Source organism: Poecilia latipinna, unplaced genomic scaffold (genome assembly GCF_001443285.1).
Source record: "Poecilia latipinna isolate Pla-1442-1.1 unplaced genomic scaffold, P_latipinna-1.0 Scaffold534, whole genome shotgun sequence".
NCBI classification, from domain to species: Eukaryota; Metazoa; Chordata; class Actinopteri; order Cyprinodontiformes; family Poeciliidae; genus Poecilia; species Poecilia latipinna.
Window position 1 is genome coordinate 203,115 of NW_015113150.1, and position 21,960 is coordinate 225,074.

Sequence of the window (21,960 nt, forward strand, 5' to 3'; positions counted from 1 at the left end):
CAGAGCCACGATTGTCTTCTGTATTTTGTCTTATCATGTCTTGCCATTCCTTAACGTCTCGAAAAGGAAGTTTTTTCACTTGGTGACAAACCTGCTGCTGTCTGAGACTCTTGGGAAGAGTCCAGATATGTGCAGTTTAATAATTTTATATTAAACAAGAACATTTAACTCTTTTGTGAATGAATAATGCAAAATATCAAAGTCCACAATGAATGCACAACACAGTGAACCAAGTATCAGACCACACTAGCTCTTTTCTATGCTGCTTTTTGTACTTACTTGCAAAAACGTTTATAGTTGTGTTTCTATTAATGTTTTTATGGACATTTAAAAGTATTGTATTGCACAAAACCTGCATCCCAGTTGGATGGAAACACAGCTTGTGAGCGTATTTCTGCAGTGATCGATCTGGACCTGTACTGATTCAGAAGCAGAGGCCCTCAGTGTTTCTATACTCAGTTTGGTGAACTGTTGTTTTCAATGCGCAGCAGGAAGGACAGATAATTGGATTTGATTTGATTTTACAATGCAGGGATCAGAACCCTGATCTGCTTCATGTGATCAACTTGGGACATCCATTTTAATTCTGAATATATCAGTTATCGATGAATTCTGATTGAAAATGCTACATTTTATGTTTAGTGAAAATCTGGTGGGATCTGTGATGAATTATGAACCTGAAAATATTAAAAACTGAAACAGCAGAAAGTCAGGAATATTTTATGCCAATGAATCATTTCATTTCTTATTTTGAAAGACAACTTTTTTGGCACAATAAAAACTTTGTAGATATGTGAAGTTGTCTGACTTTCATGTTTTAAATTAATTGAAGCTTTATCTTTTAAATGCCTGCAAATATATTGTTGATTTAAGTTGAAGCCTTTATCTTCAAGCTTTTGATAAAGAAAGGAATGAAAACATGAACTGTTTTTGTTTTCCTCAAATGTCCCAACTGCTCTTCCTTTAAAAGCTTTAGCCCTTTCGGCCGACTAACGCCTCATGAGCAGCTGTCTGACGCTGGACGTTCACACAACACGACTTCTAACGTTTTCAAGCCAGTGAAGGAGAGAGAGCGACAAGAGCCTCTTTCAGGGGCATTTCAGCCGGGATTACAGCGACTCGCAGCTCCCCATGTCTGAACAATGTGACCAGAAGGCCTTCAAGAGTCGCTGCTTTGCTGGGTTGATCTAATAAATCATTAAAACGTCTTATTGAGCCTGAAAGAATGAGGAGGGGAGATTAGCACAGCCTGAGAACTGTATGCTGGGACACAGCGAAAGAAAACGCGTCTGTAGTTTGAGATAAAGTGTCTTACCAACAACACTGCAAAAATGCAAAATCTTACCAAGAATTTTTGGTCTAATTTCTACTGCAAATATTTTAATGCACTTGAAATGAGACTAAACTGACTTGCAAGTAACTTTTCAGCAAGAAATATGAGACTGTTTAAGTCAATGACTCCTTTACATTGATGAAAAAATAATACTTCCATTGTTACACTTTTTTCAGTTTAAGTTAAATAATCTACCAGTGAAATGTGAAATAAGTACTTTTTCATCTATATAAAGGAATTATTGACATAAAACAAGTTCATATATCTTGCTGAAAAGTTTCTTGTAAGTTAGTTTTGTCTCATTTCTTAAGATATTTGCACTAGAACAAAATTACTTAGTAAGATTTTATGTCTTTGCAGTGAGGTGTTAACATTTTTACTGCCATTTAATGCGATAGAACAACACATTCTCTCCCCATCCAGTCTACCTTATGGTGAGTCATTTTGAGAAGGTGAACTGCCAGAAATCTCCCAGATGTGCAGAGCTAAGACAAAAGACTTTGATCTGAAACTGAACTGTAAACTCTGGACTAGATATAATTTTTAACATGAAATACTAAAAATTATATCTATAATACAGTCAAAGTTTGTGACTGCATCATGACTAAATGTGAAGAAAATATCCAGGGATGTGTGATTTTTTCAGTTTCTGCTGCCAGTCTTGACCAGAATTCTCTTGGAAAAGAGATTTTTAATCTCAGTGGGATTTTCCTGGTGAAATTAAGGTTAAAAATCCTTTACTAAGGCACTGGTTCACTCATAAATATTAAAAATTCATGTGACAAGTTATAATTTAGGTAAACCCACTTCTTTTTATTGTCTTAATCCAGATAACAATGTATCATTAGTAAAGCAGCAGGCTTTGAGAAGATGACTCTGAACTTCGGTGATGTAGTTAGTCAAAGCTTGAGGGATTAATAAAGGAATAAATTATGAGATTTGTTGAATTACTCTCCTGCTTCCTCTCTGTTGTTTGTATGTCGCTGTGAATGTGTGCAGTGAGTCAGAGCTGCAGAGTTATGGGACAGGTAGCCGCTTCCAGCCGGACTTGTTCAAAGCCGGGTCTCAGCAGTAAGACTCAGGGAAAGTACAAAGCCTTGCTGGTGGTCTGTGCAGAAGTCTGCCTGATCTGCCCAAAACAGCCTGGTTACTGGTGTGGCAGCGACACACCTGCTTTGTCAACACCGTCTTTCTCATTTCTGTGTCCAAGGGAAAATCCGTCCTGTAGGCCTGGAAAGACTGTAAATCGCCAGAGATTTCGTGGTGCCTTTATGTGCGAGCACCGATTGGCTAATCTGGAAATGCTAATGAACGTTTTGATCCATATCTTTTATTCTTTTCTACGACTGGGAAAGACATTTAAAAGGTTTAAAACTAATTTTTGTTTTTTGTTGCCATAGTTCAGTGGACTACAACCTTTACTAACCAAGGAGCCGATTTTCCCCATCAGTTGAATTACAGAAAACTCATTCAGAGCCGAGGATGTTACACAACCCTTTGTGAAAACACAACTAAATGTTTTAACAATAAATATCTACTGTAGGAAATGTGTGGTTATTTTCAAAGAACCATCATTTTATTTTATTTTCAGGTTTTAAAACAAGGAAGAGCATAAAATATTTACAAAAGAGGATTAGTTCATTTTCTTTTATGGGATGTTGATGTTTGATGTTTGAGTGAACAAAAAAAGCTCGTAGATTTCAACATAATGATTAGAAAAAATATGACTGATTCCTGTCGTTCATGATGGAGTATCAGGACCACACTGAGAAAAATTAAAGAATAATGTCATAAAACTACAGGAATAAAGTGATAATATGACAAGAGTAAACTCAAAAACAGTCATAATATTATGATAATTATGTTCAATAATATAATAATAAAGTCCAGAATAAAGATACTATAATTTTATTCTCATATTATTTCAACTTTATTTTTGCAATATTTTCAGTCTTGGATGGATCTTTTTAATTTTTCCAATAAATATTCCCAAAAATGCTGGATTTTCAAAAAGTAATGTTTAGTGCTACAACATTAAAACATTTATTTCTGGTTTATTTTTTCCACGGATGCCACTAAATGTAAAAAAATTTAATTGAGGTGTTTTGCAGTAAGTAAGTTGAATTGGTTTAGACATTATGAAAGCTAATCCTGTTTTAAAAGGTTGTAATATTTCGTCTGAATCAGTTCTGGACAGTTTGATCCACATTTGTTCCTATTTTTACTGGAATCTTGAGAAAAAACAGACAAAAAAATAAAAGTTTTGTTTTTCTCCAGCAGAAGGTGAGTCTCAAACACTGTTAATATATTGATTAACAAAATGAATATTTCTATTTAAATTAATTCAGATTCATAATTGCATTTCCTGCATCCTCAGCTTTACTTGTGGGAAAATAAAACAAGCGCTTCCATCTAAGCTACGTTTCTTTGCTGCAGTTTTTTTGCTCCAGGAACAAAAGCGTGTGGCATTCCTGCAGAGCATCCACCTGGATGCCAGCGTGACCCTGGTTCTTCATCTCTGACCTCTCAGAAGCTCCAGTCCCACCACCTGAGCCCTGCGTCGGCCCGCCAGATGTTTGGAGAAACTACCTGCTTCTCAACCAGGGGGAGACATGACAGGGCAGGTCAGCGGAGACGGAGCAAAACAAAGAGTCACATTTCACAGACCCTCTATCAATAAAACATCTTAGGAGCACAATCACACACACACCAATCCCACCGGCTTCAAAGGAAGATTTGTGAGGGATTTTTCCTTTGCTTCTGAACAAGAGGCCGTTGTGGAGCAGCAGCAGTGCTTATTGTTTGCCGTTGCAACTTGAGATGTTACTATAACCGCTGTGCATGTACCATTATAGATCTAATCTACATGGAAACAAGCAGGAGGGAAATGAATCCTTTTCTTTTGAGTTTTCTAAGGTGATAATTAACACACAAGCACAGGGAGGAAGTCAGGCCTTCCAGGTCTGAAAAAGACGACACATTGTTGAACATGTTTAGAGGCTATGGCTTTTCTTCTGGCAACATGTTGTCATAATTATAAAAAAAATACAGCCTCTGATTTGGGAACATTTACTAAAAGCAGAATAAATCACTAATGTCCCAGTAGTTGGACCTCTTCTGCCTCTTTTTGAATTCTTTGGTTTTCACTCCAGGTTTTATTAGGATTCAGGTGTGACATCAAAGTTAGGAAAAGGCCAGTTTTCTGTCTGGAGAACCATTTCTGTGTTGATTTGGATCATTATCCTAATATAAAAACCCAGTAACATAATGACTGCAGGGATTTTGGCCTTTTAAGCTAATTTTATTACAAAAAATAATTATTCCTCAATTTAGAAATAAATCACTCAAATTAAAGGCTAAAATTTCCCAACATTTCACTGGTTTATGCTGCAGCAATAAAATATGAATTCAATTCTTTTTCAGGATGTCTTCAACAGCACATTATCCTGTGAGCTGATCTGGTTTGTGTTTCACATGACTGGACTGGTGGTTGTTGATCAGGCCGCCTGAGTCTGAGCCTAAGCTCTAATTTATTCAGCTCACTGCAGTTTTCCACTTTGGAGGCTTCTCAATCTGCTTAGACGGTGTTTGTAAGAGTTTGTAATCCCAGACCATGGATTATTTGGTAATTTGTAACTCTCTGGATCTGAGTTGATTTTTGCAAGTTACAATTGCTTGTATAAGTAATTATAACCCTTCGCATGATTTTAGATTCCAAAGACAAACTTTGATTCTTTTTATTTGGAACTTTGTGTGAACAACAGACATTAGTGCATAAATGAAAAGTGGGAGAGACATGATGTGTAACAGTGTGGTGAATATTTATATTGATCCCCTTCCAAGTCAATAATTTGTAGAACCACAATTTTTATAGATGTGCCAAAACTTTCTCCAGCTGAATAGAAACAAAGCAGAAGTTATTTAGATTCAGCACACAACTTCAGTTATTACAGCCAGAAACTTTGACCAAGCCCAAAATCTGGGTGTAGTGATGAACTCTGACATGAACCGTCAGAGCCACATAAAGTCAGTTACGAAGTCGGCCTTCCATCACTTGAAGAACATTTTCAGGATTAGAGGACTGATGTCCCAGAAAAACCTAGAGAAACTCATTCGTGCGTTTATTTTTAGTCACATTGATGACTGCAGCTGTGCAGTCAACACACCTAAAAAAATCAGAGTAGTTTCTATGTGTACTTGTGAAGCTTGGCCAAACAACCTTCAGTACATTTATGTCTGTATATAAAAACAGAAAACTCTTTAACTCAATTCATCCTGTTTGTCTGTATCAGATCAGTGCTGGCCGATGCCAAACCTCAGATACTGGAAGTGAAGAAAGTGGATAAAATGTGAGATGACCGTTCAGACTGCAGATGCTTTAAAACAATTAGATACGTATCTGATTTAGTTCCACACATAGACGTGGCAGATCTGATTTTTGTTTGGTAGGCAAAAAGATTGGAATTGGGAGTTCAGCCTGCTGTGAAAAAAGACAAATATAGGTCACATGAGAGCAGAAGAAGTGGATCACATTGGGCTGTTGTGTAGATGTAACTTTTTATTCCAGGATTCTGTTTTTCAGGGGTGTACTGACTGACCCGGTTAATTTGTTGGGCTCAGTTATTGTTGATGCTGTTATGTGTCTGGACTCATGGCAGTATGAACCCCCACTCCCACAGACACCCACCTACCCGCCCGCCTGTCCGTGGCCGTGCACCTGTCTGCTGCAGGCAGCTGTGGGTGGGCGGGCCTTGGCTGTCAGAGGAGCATTCCTGAGGAGAAGTCACCCTGTTAATCCCCTGGGTTTAGACCCGACAGCTTCCCCCTCCTCCCACCTTCACTGCCACCCCCCATCACACAGCTAAGATACAGTTTATCATGTTAAAGGGCGGGCAGTGTGAGATTAAAGGGCCGGTACCCTGCATGCTCATTCCCCGTCTGCAGACCCCGGTGTTGTAATGAGAGAAAATATCAGCCTCAGATCAGCAGGTTTGTTGGAAACGTTGTTGCTTCACTTCCTGTCAAACAATTTGCACTTCTTGTGGAAACTGTAGGTGTTTGTATCTGTTGAGGTCATGGATATAAACACCCTGCCTGTTGTCTTGTGGGAGTTTCATTCCTCTAATTGCCCATATCACTCTGTCTGCATCCCAGTTATTTTTTTCTCTCCTCCCTCTATCAAACAAAAGTCTCTTTATCACTGCGGGAAATTCTGATGTCAGCCCAGATCCTGGACTTGGCAGCCGCCCCGTTCAGCTGGAACACATAAATGAGAAACGCTGCACATGTCACCAGTGAGTGCAGTGGACGACGCTCCCCCTTCGCTTTTCCCTTAACGCTGCAGACACTCCTCTCTGGAGCGCAGCGTTTTATCTCGCATGGTTTGTTGTTTTGGCAGCGATGCATCCATGTCAAGGAACGCAGCATGAGAAGAACTGAGGCTGGACGACAGCAACGGACACACAGACAACTTAACGTTATTCACAGTGTCCTGATAGCTGATGCACCCACTTCCTATTTTACTGAAATGTATCATGTCATTTAGATAATTACTTGAAATAAATCTTCATATTCCTAATTTCTTCAAAATCATCCTTAAAGTGGCTTCCAAAAGTCTTTGTATAAACTTTCCCACATTTCCGTCATGTTGCAACTACAAACTTCATTACATTTTATTAGGATTAAACATAAAGGACCAACAGAGAGCATTGTGTTTGTATGGATTTAGGAAACATTTCCATGGTTTTTGGACTTTTTTAAAGAAAAAATATCAAAAATATGTGGTGTAAATTTGCATTCATCCTTCTGGGACTCCTAAATAAAATCCAGTTATCACCAGAAGACACATAATCAGTAAACAGAATCCATCTGTGTCTATAATTTAATCTCAGTTAATCCCTGTTCCACAAAAAAGCTAAATATTTTTTATATAGTTTATAATACATTTTCACAAAACCTTCCAAAAACAAAAAATAAATGTTATATTTCCATCTCCAAAGTACTGCAGCCATCTGGAAGGCTGCACATTTTTTCTTTATGTCTTTTGTGTCTGGTCTTCCAGAGTTAAGCAGGCATGAGTATACTTTCCATAAATTATTCATTAAAAACTATGTATTTTATTGGTCTGATTTAATAATCTTGAATGTCATGTTTTCTTTTGTTGCAAGCGTAAAATCATCATAATTAACAGAAATAAAGACTTAAAAACACCAGTCAATGTGGAATTAATTCATGCAATTTGTTTCATTTAATATCAAGTTAATGAAATAAATGATTTTTTTGATGATCATTTAATTAACATGACTGCAAATCCAAAAAGACTTGCTACTGTAATTGGAGTGAAATGTGGTTCTAAAAGTATTTTCTTTTCAGAAACAAATATAAAAACAGCCTTTTCTTTCCACTTCACTATTGCTCTATAACATAAAATCACAGGAAAATTTCTTGCATTTTTTTTAATATGAAGCAATAAAAGACAAATCAAGTTAGAGGAAGATATTTCCTTATTTCAGAGACTTTAAACTCCATATGGAACCAACTTGAATATCTTTTATGGTAAATCTCAGCAACAGGGCCGTTCAAAGTGCTTTACATATAAAAATACAAAGTCATAGAACGCAGTCAACTGAAACACTACATTTACAAGTTACATGTCAAAATGTCTTGACTCGCTATTGGCTAACATTTGCAAAGCAGCCAATCAGGGGGCGGGGTTCATTTTCCTTGGCTCTGATTGGCTGAACCGACCAGTAGAGGACACACTTTCATTAATGTTTGTAGCACAAATGTGCAGGTGAGTGCAGTAAAGAAATCTGGGCTGGGATTGAGTCAGCGACAAACAAAATCATCATTGTGACATCCCAACATAAATTAATGTTAAAAGGAGAATATAAAGTACATCCTTCTTGTTTTCAACCTGCTTAAAGTCAGCTGAAAATGTGCACTTTTTAGAGGCGACATAATTTATCAAAAGGCCTTTTGTATGAAGTGCACCACCTGCATTCAGTAGTTTCTCTTTCTCACTAATTCATTTTCTTGAGTGCAGTGTCTGTGTTCTGCTGCGCTGCCTGGACTCCTCAGGGGTGTGTGTGTGTGTGTGTGTGTGTGTGTCTGTGAGTGAGAACTGAACAGAGAAGGTCCCAGGGTGCAGGCCGTCCCCGAGCTATTTACCCTCAGACCAGAGCCCCTCTGGGGCAGCAGGGGAAGCCGCTGCTGGGCCAGAGGCTATTAAAGCCCTGATGGCTTCTGACAGTAATTTCTTCATGAGTCCACAGCCCACAGCCTGCCAGCAGGGCGATTGGGTGCCTCCTTTTGCCCATTAAAACACACAAATGTGTTCCAGCGAATCATGCTCAATGGTATCTCTGTGCTCGCAGTGTGTTTGTGCACATGGGAGTGAGAGGAGTGAAGAAGCAGGGTTAAGGAGAGCTGGATGAGGAGGCTCTGCCAATGGTGAGAAGGTTCTGGTGATGGTGCCAAAAGGTTTGGGGGCTTTTCTTCAGCCACTGCATCAGTTCAGGCTGGAGTCCAAGCCATCCAGGGAACACGTTGGGAAAACCAGGCCTGACATCCAGCCAAATCATAAAAACTGTTTACGTACATCGCTGCCCAGAGGAGAAGAAAATTCCTCTTGATGAGAGTTCAGCATTGTATTGAAGGAAGGCTGGATCTTCAGGACTCTTGAAAATGCTGCACCTGTAACAGGCACAGCATCAACAGATGATATGGCTGAAGAGAATTCAGGCTAAATCTGTCCTCTGCCTTTTAGCGGTTCATTATTCAGACACTTTTATTTGGAACGGGACTCAAGATTGTGCTTATCTAAAATATCTGAAAGAAAATGCAGCTTAGGAAGTTAAAATACTTTGTTACAATGCTACTTGAAACCTTATTGGCTGGTGTTTGTAAAACAGCCAATCCAGGAGCGGATTTCATTTTTCTTGGTGCTGATTGGTTGGACCCCTACAAACGGAGATTTGGGAGGCCAGAGGTGGGCTCACTTTCACTAATCCGCTAATGTGCTAAGTGGGGCTAGTTTTTCATTTAGCGCCTTTGCTAACACCTAAAACATTTCGTGCACTTAGCTAAATGTTTTAACTGAGATCAGGACTTTGAGTTTTCTGTTTACAATGCAAGACACTGAGAAATAATTATTCATTTTGATTCTAACCAAAAGCCAAACTGGCACATTACTGTTGTGGGTTTTTCTGGATTCAGTTCAACAACTTCTAATGCTGTGGAAGGAGGGCGTTTCAAAAGGTCAAAGGTTATCCAGCACTAATCCACTGTCAGTAATGATCTCTCCTCTGTGTTTCCCTGGGGTGCTAAACCCAGACCATTGGGCTGGATTAGATCACAGAAAGGAGACTGATGTGTTAATCATAAATTAGAGGTTAAGCCAGAGCGAGCGGGTGAGTCTGAGGTCAGCGGCTCAGCACTTCACAGAATTATAAGTGCGAAAAGCCGCGGCTGATTACTTAGCAGCCTCAGCATAATCAGGCAGGAACAAAACAATGCACAGTGGTGTGAGAGTCAAAGCTGTTTGAGCTGAATGTTGTTGCTCAACAGAGAATCTTTTCAAACCTCGCAGAGTGACTGGGGTCGTAATTATAAGCACCCAGAGGGAAGGCGTTTAATAAGAAGGAAAAAACATCATGCACCAACAAATGTGTTTTTTTACAAAATCAATATTGCAACAAAATGGCTTCATTTTGTTTCCCAGAAGCATTTTTAATTTAATGACATGTTTTGCATCATTATCCTGCTAGAATTCCCCATGATTTTCAGTTTTCTGGCACGAGCCATCACATTTTTCTGTAAAATATCCTGGACTTCAAAGAGTTCATGATACCGTACTCTATAAAGATTCCCACATCTTTTGGAAGAGAAACAGAGGCCCACATTTCCAGTGTTGATGGAAGGAAAGAAAAGGCTTTTTTGGAACACATTTCAAATAATTGGTTCATCATAGTCCAAGCAACTTTAGTTCAGTTTTGTCAATTTTCTCTTTTTTTCTCATTGTCGTTGATTCTTGTGTATTGTGTTTGTTTGCTGATCTGTTTAGTCTTTTTCATTTTAATAGTCTCAGAATTTAATTTTCCACAGATGTTATGCATTCAGTATTTATTCTCCCCTGTTTCCCATCTGGAGATTTTGGTGATAATGATTTACAGTTGGTCAGCTCAGTGGACCAATCGGTTGCACCGCTGCCTTGCAGCAATATTCTCCAGTTTCAGATCCCAGTTGCCTTCATATCCCTCAAAGTTTGAATCCTTATCCAGTCTTGTTTCTCAAATTATGTTTTAATCTTTTAGCCAGGCGGCTGGATTTGTTTTCAGTCATATTTTGAGTTAAGATGATCACACCTCTGCTATTTTCCAGTATTTCATTTTTTGAAGAGCGGTTAATTACATACAAAATTTTAAAATAGTCTGAAAACGTACTACTAAATCCTTAAAATGAATTAGTCCCTAAATCCATATTTAATAGAGACATACCAGTGAGGCTGCACGTTCTGTGTTTTCAGTACACGAGGAAAATCTGTAAAAAGAACAGCATCACTTGTTCTTCCAATTTAAAAATATTGCCTCCAGGGAACTGGCAAAGTTTCGTTAAACTGAAAGATATTCAACCTGAGACGAATACTTGGCTCTTTCAGAAGACGTCGACAAGGTGTTTTATTAAAGGCCGTGTAAGAAAACACAAAAAAGAAAATATACTGCAAGATTTATATGACAAGGTAAACTGTAAAACATGAAGCAGGTTTCAGGAAAACAAAGACATTGCCTGATTTTACTTAATTTACAATCCATGAGACAGACCCACCACAACATGTATAAAAGAGTTCTTTATTTCTAATAAAGATGAATATATGCAAACATATGAGACATTTTTATGATTTACTGCATGATTATTAATACATTCTTGCAAACTGCTTTACAAAACACAAAAACAGATGTAACAGATAAGCAGACGAGATAATGTGGTCTAATTTATCGATGCTACAGAGCAAACTATACAAATATCTGCCTTGAAAGCTAACTGGGGCAAAAAAATCTAGCATCAAACATGAAAACCTGCTCTGCTTTTTTAAAAGTACATTTTTAGACACACAAAGGACACATACATTGTATGTGTTAAGTATTTCTTGCTTGTAAGGACATAAAAAGCTAACTACACCGTTCACAGATTCAGCAGTCTGTTTAAATATCTAATTTCTACAAAGTGAATTTACATTTTCTTTTTCTTTTTTTCTTAAAGTACAAAGTGCAAATACTATAGTTTCCACTGTTGCCGATTGGTGAGGGTAGATTCTGGGACTGAGAGGGGAGGCGTCAGAAGTTAGCCCTGCTTCCTCACGGGGTTCTGTGGAGGGAAAATTAAATCCTGTTAGACAAACTTCATGTTTTTACAGTTCACCTCACTCCAAACTGGAATTACGTCACTCAGACAGATGTTACGCAGTGGTGGGTACACTTCCGCTAATGCGCCAGTAGCCAAGCTACTTTTTTAACTATGTAAATAAACTGATTTCAGTAATTTAACTCAGATCATGCATCTAATTTTCCCATAGAGTTTTACTTACTAGTTTACTGGAAGGCAGGTCTTCCCCTGATTTGGCACCTATCAGACAAAAACAGCTTTTTAACTTCAGCAACCTAAAAATGAACAACAATGTAGAAAAGTCCTTTGGAAAGTCCAGACCTCACTTTGCCAACCAACAGAGCCTTTAATAAGGACTATTGCTTTAGTTTGCTGCAGTAATTAAATGACAGATGTAGACCAACACAGATGTCCCAAGTTTTTCTTTTTTCTCTTTTCCTGTTTTTTCCTTTTTTGTCCACAAACATAATCTGTCCAAAAATGGGATTATTTTTGGACAGATTAAGTTAAATTTGGCACCTGAGGGAGAAAATGCTGCAGCTTTTGTGTATATGCTTATAGTTAAAGGAATAAGGTTTTATTTTTTAAAGCATGATTTAGGGTTATTTAGACTTTTCAAACAGTCTCTAAATAATCTCCAGCTATTTACTGAAACACACACACCTCAGATGTTTTACAGAACCGTTTTCATAAATCAGGAATTTAATCAAAACTGTTATTAAAGATAGGGAGTAAACGTAAAGAGTAAAGTCTGAATCTGATTGGTTGAAAAACTGAGGCGCTGCTTTAACCCAGCCACTTATTTTGATTTAAATAACATTTCTCTTCATGTTAGTAACCCAGTTCTGTTTGATCCAAATGTATTCTTTAATAAGCAGATTGAATTAGTTTTGATTAGGTTTTCAGCAGCAGATAGTTGGGATCTGTAAAGTGAAGGGATTTTCCAGCCGTTCTTTGTGCAGCTCACCGTCTTCCTTGGTCACCCCCAGGCAGCCCATCAGCTCCTGCAGCGACAGCGCCTTGTCGTTGCTGATGTCGCAGTACTCCACAAACTTCTTCACACACTTCTTCGGCTTGGACTTTTTGCGCAGGAAGCGCTTGAAGGGCTTGATCTCCTTCTTTCCTATGTCGCCGCTGCCGTTTTTGTCAAGCTGTCTGAAGTACCAGTGGACGACTCTCTCCTCCAGAGTGTGGCTGGGGTCGGGCTCGGCCATCCTGAGGGACAGCTGCATGTCAGTCAGTCTGAACATCATTCAAAAGTGGATTTATTTCAGTAATTTAACTAAAGTAAAACATCTATGCTATACAGATTCATTCACATGTGTCTAACTTTTATTTCTGTTAATTTTGACAATCATAAAAACCCAACCTCCAGTTTCTAACACATTGGGATTATTATAAAAAGAAGTGTATCTATGTACTGTACACTGTCTGAACTCAATAGTTGGAGTTAGTTGGGGCTCCTTTTGTCTTTGTTTTGAGCTTCACTTTGTGAACTGAATTACTGAAATAAATGAACTTATCAATAACTTTCCAGTTTATTTTTTCATTCATTGCTCCTGTGCTACTTCATCATATTATATATGAAGGTTTCTGCCTGTCAGAAGGGTAAACTGCCTTCATGCCTGGAGGTGAAAGACTGTGGCCACTGATGTGCATAAGTAATTGCAAGAGGAACGTTTTCACTTCCATACCTTCCGGCGGATGCTGGATCTGTGACAGCATGCACCATGTCTGTCGACAGCGCGTCAAGAACACTCGTCAAGAACTCTGTTTTCTTTGCCCCAGGACAGCCTGCAAAAATCCACCAGAGACCAGAGTTTGCAGGAGCATGCTGGATGCAGTTCACTTGCTTTGCAAAAAATCCAGTACAGTCACTATTAGGAACCTGACAAATGTTGAGAAGAAGAGGCATTACATGCAAATCATGTTGTTTTAATATGAAACGCTCATAAAACCGAGAAAGGAGTAAATAAAAGACATCATCTTACTTTCTCCAGTAAAGATTGTTCTGAGCTGCAGGAGGAAACGATTTAGTGTCATAGACTCACTTGGTTCAAGAATAAAGGCTCTCCTTCAGCAGTCAAAACAACCACAAAGCAGGTATTTTGTGGCACAGTTAGCACCAAAAATAACTAAAATAAGCAAGATCGAGTTATGAAGTAAAATCCATGATTGCTACCTGGTAAAATCAAACATTGAAGGGTTATTACTTGAGGAAAGATGAGAAATTTCAGTGGTAGAATGACCCTAATGACAGTAATTGTCTGTCAGACCATAAAGTTTTAAGAGCAACTTGACCAAGGATGCTCCACAAAAGCTGAAGGCTATGAAGGCCTGAGAGATTCTTCCTGCTTTCTCACAGTCTGCGCCTGCAGAGGACAAGAAGTCCTGCGCAGGTTTCTGCTGTTTTTATGGCCCTCGCCTGCAGGGCCAGATTCTCCTGTGCAGGAGATAATGGCAGCTTTGGGCCCTCTAACAGGTGGTGACCAGCATCCCAGTGAACACCCAGCCTCCTCCAGGAGGAGGGTTAGCGTTCAGCGCCGAGCCGAAGGTGCTGCAGAGGACAGACGCACCAGGAATCTGAGCACGTCTGCACCTCGTTTAAATGGGAAGTCATCAGCTAAAGCGTTAGCTGCTTCCTCTTGGCAGTAAAAGCTTTTCTTTGGGGACTGAGAGAGACTAGCGCCTGTGTCTGTCTGGACAGTGTTTAACTGTAGGACACTAATGTACCTGCAGTCGCTCTGAGGAAATTGAGTTTGGCTGTTTTACGTTTATTTTAGGGCTGCAGTGGCAAATGGCTCATGTCTCTTTTTATAATTAGTGTAGCTGTATTATACACAAGTTTGACAGACGCACCACAGAATCTTAATACCTTCACTGCAAAAACACAAAGTCTTACCAAGTATATTTGGTCTATTTCTCATGCAGATATCTTAGTACACTTCAAATAAAAGAAAATAACTGAGAAGTAATTTTTCAGCAATAAATTGGAGATTGTTTTAAATCAATTATTCCTAAATACTGATGACAAAGAACAAGTTCAACTGACAGATTATTTCACTTGGAACCTGGGAAAATGTCTTCTTAGTAAAATAATCTGCCAGTGGAGGTTGTTCTTTTTCATCAATAAGGAATAATTGACTTAAAACCATCTCCTATTTATTGCTGAAAAGTTACTGGTAAGTTAGTTTTGTCTTATTACGAAGATATTTGCTCTAGAAACTAGACAAGAATAATTGGTAGGACTGTTTTTTTTTTTGTTTTTTTTTTTGCAGTATGCAGCATTAAACTGAACTGAACTGAATTGAACTGAACTGAATTGAACTGAACTGAACTGAACTGAACTGAATTCTGTCACTCTTCCCTATAGGTCACCCTGTCAGATTAGATATATTTGAGGACATGCATCAGATTTCTTTTTGTAAAACACCTTGTATTATTTTCATTTCACTTCACAATTCTGTTTTACTTTGTGTTAGTTTATGACAGAACGCCAGTGAAATATGTTGGTTTGTGTTTATACTGGGAGGAAGTGTGAAAGGCTTCAAGGGGTATGAATGGGTTTGCAAGACGCTGTAAATGAAAAAAAAAGCCTAATTGCTGAACCAGCCTCTACATGTCTTTTAAGCGGCTGGCCAGTGAGTGTGTGTGTGTGTGCATGTGCGTGTGTGTGTGAGTGTGTGTGTGTGAGTGTGTGTGCTCCTGTGCATGGCTGCTAATAAGAAGGAGTGTTTTTCTGTGGAGCCACACGGAGCAGAACCCTGTCAGCACTCACAGCCGCAGCTCACGACGCCCCCCCACCGCTGCCCAGCCATCCCGCTCCAGCGGCTCGGCTTTCCTCCCCCCCTCCATGGCAAGGCGCTCCGTTCTCGCTTCTCGCCCCATAAACCTCTCAACACCAGCGCTTCAGCTGCAAATAGGCTGCAGCCATGTAAAGGCAACATTTATAATTATTCTGTGTTTGCTCTGTGACGACGTTTACAGTCGTTGACGCAACTGCTTATGAAGAAAACAAGATGCTTTGTTTGTTTTTCACAACGTTTTGGCTTCTTTCATAATTGGAAAACTTGGTTCACATTATGCAAGTAAATTTGGCGGGTTTAGAATGAAGTCTGTGTCCATCAGTGCATAAAGTATTATTTGTTGTATCACAACAGTCAGGATGTCTTGAGCATGAGGTCTTTCCAATAGCACAGTTTTCTATCTCCACACATGCCACTTGAGAGAAGAGATGAGAGATATTTGGCAGCCTAGGAAGAATTTATCTGTGAGCTAATTGTCTCTCTGCTTCTCATGAAACGTCCCTGGTGCCGCCTGCGCTGAGACGCAGAGCTGTTCTGCTAAATGCAGCACCTGCGAGCCGAGCGCGTTCCCTGCAGCGTTCCCTGGCATGGTGCTACATAAACAGTTGTGGATGAGGAGGGAACAGAGGCCGCTCTGTTCGTATGCTGCTGGATTATTAAAATGTTTACCAAACCAACAAAGAAAAATACATAAAAAACAGCTGATTTGCCGAGAAATACTCGGATTTAACTAGGATTTGTTTACATGCAGAGGCTCAAAACCACAACTCTGAAGCAGCTGGTATTGGTTTTAATTATAGAAACTAAAACAAAAAAACAAATCGCTTTTTAGCCTAAAGTTTTTATGTCAAAGTTAATTCCAATAGGGCTGAAATGATGAAGCGACCGAGCTGGTTGCTGCAGAGAGATAACAAGAGCTGAATTATTAACACATCACATCAAAATAAAGAGTAAGAAAGCTGCTGTCAGCAAACGGCTCTGTATGAAACCATCATCATTTAAAGCATCATCATGAAAGGGAAAAATCAGGCCCACGGCACCATATGTCCTCCACCGTGCTTCACATTGATCACAAGGTGCTTCTCCAGTCATTCGCCATTTGTTTCAGGCCAGATTCTCTTTGATTGTGTCAAAAAAATAAAAAATAAATAAAAAATGTAGTTTAATCTGACAAATGCACACAGTTTATTTTAAAGTTGCTGTCCCATTTTCCAAACTCATCATTATTGCTCTTATGCCATGTTCTCCTATCTTTCTTGTTTTCAAGGCTAGCTAAGAGTAACGGACCTCAGTGTGTCAGGCTGACTTATGTCCCAGAGAAACAAGGAATCACACTTTACAAATTAAGAGCTTCCTGAACCAATGAAATGTCCACATATTAAGTTTGATTATCTAAACTTTTCTGCAACCAACAAAAATATCTTTTATGCTTTTTCCATCTTTATTCAGAGTGCCTACAACTGCTTCACTTGACATTGTGACTAAAAGGGACAAACATTCTTTCCTGATTGTGTTTTGTTTCTAAATTCTCCCAAGTCCATTCAGACATATCTGCAAACATTGCAGTCAGATGTAAGCAGTCCGATTTTATCCTGCAAATGTTCCCCTTTAAGCAGTTTTATGTAATTAAAACAAAGATATGAACATTACCCCAAACCGATCTTCTGCTTTTAATTTAGCTATCTGCATTGCTATCAGTCAGTATCACCACCTGTCTCTGGCATCCTATTATCCATTATCTGCAGCTCACCTCCCTGCTGTTCCTCCTCACTGCCTTCATTCGCTGTCCTTCATCTCCAGTGTCAGTTGAAGATTAATCCTCCCCCCAATCCGTCTCTGTCTGCCTGCTTATTGACCAGTGAAGGGTGCTATCTGGTAATCCTCTGCTCTTTATCAAGCTTTTCCTTGACCATCAGTGCTAATGATGTCTACACACACTAACAGGCACAAACACACACACACACACACATTGTTATCAAAGCATTGGGAGCTTGGCAGAAGTTTGAGGCCAAGTGGTTAAAAAAATCCCCATGTGGTCTGAAGGAAGAGGAAAAATAAAGATAAATTCCAGTAACTGGAGAAATACCTTGGAGATGTCTGCTTTTATAATGGTCCTTTGGTTTAGTTGGATGGGCTCTGGCATTACCGTCACACTTTGGCTGTTCGTACCTGTAAAAAAATGTGAATTAAGTCAAGGGACTGTTTACAACAGCGAAGCCCTCATCGTAAAATCAGAAGAATCCTGTGTTCCAGTGACCCCGGTCAGTTAAATCTTAGGGATCCAAATGATCATTCTGTGGTGAACCAGGGGCTGTGAAACTCATCCAAAAAGAGGGGAAGGAGTTGGAAGCGGAATGAGGACAGAAAGGGGAGGGATGGTGTTAGAAAAAGAGAGGCAGCCAGGGAGCGTGGGACACAAGGATGCCTCCACAGCCTCCCTGACAGATAGTGTTGTCCTTCTAGCTGCTGTTTGATGGGGTCAGAAAGCTGACCAGTGACAAGGAGGAAAAACCTCACTTCCATATGTGCCCTAATGTGCTGGCTGGCACTCTGCCTGGAGTCCTGTTAATGTGATACCTTGCAATGTAGCTTAATAAGAATGTAGCTGGTCCTCAACTGCCAGCTTGCCTGACCTTTGACCTGCTGTTATCCAGTCCACTGAGTCCATCTCGGGTATCAGCAACACAGATGTCTGTCAGCATGTCAAGGTCAGATGTGTAAGTTTAGCGGGTCGTTTCATGGACCCGTCATGGTACTGGCCTGGTACCAAAAGGTTCCATAAAAGTTACAGGAAAGAATCTGAAATTTCAGAAACACTCCAGGAAATTTCATTGAAAGCACCTGGAATGTTTCAGAAATATTCAATGAAAGTTAAGTTTTATAAACATTCCAGGCAAGTTTCATGAAAGAACCTGAAACTTTCTTACTTCCATGAAGGTACTTGGTAAGTCTCATAAAACGTTCATAAAAACTTCAAGAAAGTACCAGGTAAGTTTCACAAACATTCATTTAAACTTTCTTTACCATTCCTAAGTTTCATGAATGTTCCAGGAAGGTTTCATGAAAGTACCCAGTTAAATTCATAAACTTTTCAGGAAAGTTCTAGAAAAGATCCTTGAAAGCAACTTAGTAAATTCCATAAAAGATCCAGGAAAGTACTGAGTAAGGTTCATAAAAGTTCCATGAGAATTCTGGGAAAGTTCCTTAAAAATACTTGGTAAGTTTCATAAATATTCCATAAAAGTACAAGGTCAATTTAATCAACACTCCAGGAAAATAACTTCCATAAAAGCTCTAGGAATGTTTCACAAAGAAATAGAGGAAAATCTTTAGTCTCCCTCCAGAAGAGCTGGAACTGGAACGTTTACTTCAGTTAATAGTGTTCACAAAGCACTGAATGCAGGCTCTCTAGTTAAAGTAGGTACGTATCCCCTCCAAACATGGATAAATCACATTTCTCCTTGACTTATGGTACTGGTGGCCCACCTGGTTGAAGTTCCTGGTATTGGCCGTCCAGTATCCACAAGCACGCACCAACAGTATCCGGTGGAGGGGTGGCATTGGACAGGTTTATAAAAGCCGCCTTGGGCGCAGTCCGGCACAAACACGGCGTCATTATTCCGCTGCCTCCTCTCCTCCAGGGCCGACTGCTGCTCCTGGTCACATGATGAAGCTGGACAGAGTTCAGAGGTCACACACAGATCATCTAATGCTTCCTTACTAAGCTCTGTACAAAACCGTCAATTTTAACTTAGGTGGTCCAAGTGGCAGGACTTTTCAGAAAACCTTCCTACGCACACTCTGCATAAACAGAATGATGTGTTTATATTAAGAAGAGCTCAATCAGATCTGGCAAACCGTGCTGGATTTCTGTCACATGCAATGGTTCTGATTTATTTTCATTCATTTGCAAAATAAAAGCAGCTGTCCTCTCAGCACACTTGTTATATTTGAGATACTTGCTGAGGATGAGTCTTTGGAGACATTGTGAGTCGACGGCTATATCAGCCCCTCATTGCACTGTTTATGGACATTAACAGGCTAATGACTAAGTACAGCTCCCTTTGCCCCAAGTTAAGTAAATATTTGGACACTCCTTATGCCCTTTGTAACTGTGTGTGTGTGTGTGTGTGTGTGTGTGTGTGTGTGTGTGTGTGTGTGTGTGTGTGAGAGAGAGAGAGAGAGAAAGAAAGCAGAGTGATCATTACCAAATTTCCATTAATAACACAATTTTACATGATCTTGTCTTTTGTTACAAAGAAAATGCTGGATGGGAGAGAAACTGTATTTCACAGAGAGTGCAGCATGCTTTCATGCAGCTCTCCAAGGGAGATAAGAGCACTGGAGTCAGGAAAGAAAGGAGGACGTTTTAGTATACGAGCTTTTATTGCCAAGCTCTCGCTCTCTTTGGTGCGCGCCTCAAGGCTCTGAAGCCGCTGTGGGATTATGGATATTCTTTTTCTTTGTTTATTTACACAGAGTATCTTCAGCTACACAAAAGAGACCAAATGAAATACCTCTGCACTTTCTAAACTAACTCTCTTCACTCCAGTGCCTCTTTATGGGCTCACTTTGTTGGGGTTGGGGCGTTTTTTTCACCCCAATACTCCAAAGAGCGTATGGTAATCAAAACCACCAATGCAGCATTTCTCAGGCTTATTATTGGCTGTAAATTATGATAATGGGATTCACGCACAGACCCACACATACACAGAAGGTTCTCATCTATGGGCCAGTCTAAAATACAGAAACCAACACATTTCCCCCATGAGCATGGAGGGGGTATAAAGATAAACACACACGTGCGTAAAAAGAGAAGAGCTGGAGATCCTGTGTTTGTGCCATGTGGTGATAATTACAGGTTTGAAGCAATACAAGAAACCACAGTGAAACGGATCCTCAAAGCCCGATGCACTTCAACACCAAGATCTATTGGTTTCACAACCCACCATCTCTCCTTAAAAGACAGGAACAGCCTCACACTGTGATTGCTTACACACGTCAGACAAACTCAACATGGATTTTCTGCTGAGATCTGAAGACATCTCAAAGTTCAACATTAAAGAAACTCACGTGATGCTCTGGATCTGTTCTGCCGATTGCTGTTTAGGTGCACCGACCACAAGTCAGGGTACGGGGAAGTGACGTCTGCAAGAAATCATCAACACAGCATTGTTAACAAGAGTCCAAAACACATATTATCTGAGAAAACCCAGGTAGTTCAACAAGCTACATGCTATGAAACACAGACTTCAGGAGAGGACAAAGTAAGCTACATGTGGCTGCTGTTGATAAAAGTTCATTGAGGTTCTAATAATCTTTGCATAATTAACCACCAGAAACTGAGGCAATGGATACTGGATTGGCTGGAATGGTAAAACAGGAAACTAAAAGTTGTAAAGGTTGAGTTTCAAAGGTTTATATTAAGCTAATGATTTCACTCTGCTGAAGTTGTGCTTTGACGTGACTTTCCTCAGCCAGATCATCACAAAAAGTTACAAAAAATACCAGATAAGAAGTGGAGCCATCATCAAGTATCTCCTTTACATGAATGGCCTCAAGATTGAAACACTGACTCACTGATCTACCTCACTAGAACACATCAAGGCCACTGGAATCTCATTCAGACTGGATAAGGGCGGCTTCATGGTATCCAGCAGACGCAGGGTTATCGCAGCTCAGGCCAACAAACTATGACAAGCTAACATTGCAGATATTCATGACAGAAATAAAAGCATGGCAAGAAAAAGAAGAAGTCAGAAGTCAGTGACAACCAGGAATGTACAAAGAGTAAGACAAGGTCTGGAGGCAGAAATGTGTGATCTCCCCTGGTCAAAAGCCTGGCAAAAGGAGGAGATGGTAGCTAATGATAACGAGACAAGGAGCTTCTTAAAATGAGTTCAGACCCAGAGTCTTGATCCAGTCATGGATCATCAGAGTGGGAGGAAGACTTGGCAGAACCATGAAACCAACATTTTAGGAGAAAGATGTTTACATTTCAAAGCTTATGTTACAAGAAAGTTGTGATTTATGGACTAAATTCTGGATCATTGGATCATTTTTCATGCGACTGCATCAGTGATGCTTTTCTCCAAAATAAGTGCAGTAATTCATCACAAGGCAGCCCTGGATCAGGTGATCTTAGTGTTCCTAGTCAAATTTAAAATGTTGCCTTGAATGTAAATAGTCCAAATCCAGCGTACGGCACAAGTCAGCTGAAAAGATGTCTGTTTTAAAAAACTCTTGCTCTCTTCTCAAGCAGCACCTTAATCCTTAGCTCCACGTTAAAATGTTGTAACTGGTTTCATTTGGGAGCAGAATGACTGTGAAACGTGGAAGTTGAGATTAGATTTGTTTTGTGTTTCACTTCGTGAAAACAAACTTTGTCAGATTCAGAGAAAGCGTCTCTGTTGCAGAGACACGTGGCTGAAGGTTGGT

The 21,960-nt window shown here is 39.7% G+C and overlaps 1 protein-coding gene across 3 annotated transcripts in view; it reads right to left on the minus strand.

The window, feature by feature from the left end:
* Positions 1–11,165: 11,165 nt before the first annotated feature.
* smoc2 (SPARC related modular calcium binding 2) overlaps positions 11,166–21,960 on the minus strand; it is a 30,408-nt gene continuing 19,613 nt past the window's right edge. For 2 of the 3 annotated variants that reach the window (XM_015040971.1, XM_015040972.1), the window contains exons 8-14: positions 20,596–20,670; positions 19,009–19,195; positions 17,609–17,691; positions 13,411–13,510; positions 12,684–12,931; positions 11,919–11,956; positions 11,166–11,698 (exon numbers count right to left, since the gene is read on the minus strand). In XM_015040971.1, the coding sequence (XP_014896457.1) occupies positions 11,675–11,698; positions 11,919–11,956; positions 12,684–12,931; positions 13,411–13,510; positions 17,609–17,691; positions 19,009–19,195; positions 20,596–20,670 (755 nt within the window). In that variant the 3' untranslated portion in view covers positions 11,166–11,674. Of the gene's footprint in view, positions 11,699–11,876; positions 11,957–12,683; positions 12,932–13,410; positions 13,511–17,608; positions 17,692–19,008; positions 19,196–20,595; positions 20,671–21,960 lie in introns of those variants that run through there. The other variant, XM_015040970.1, reaches the window with a different exon arrangement.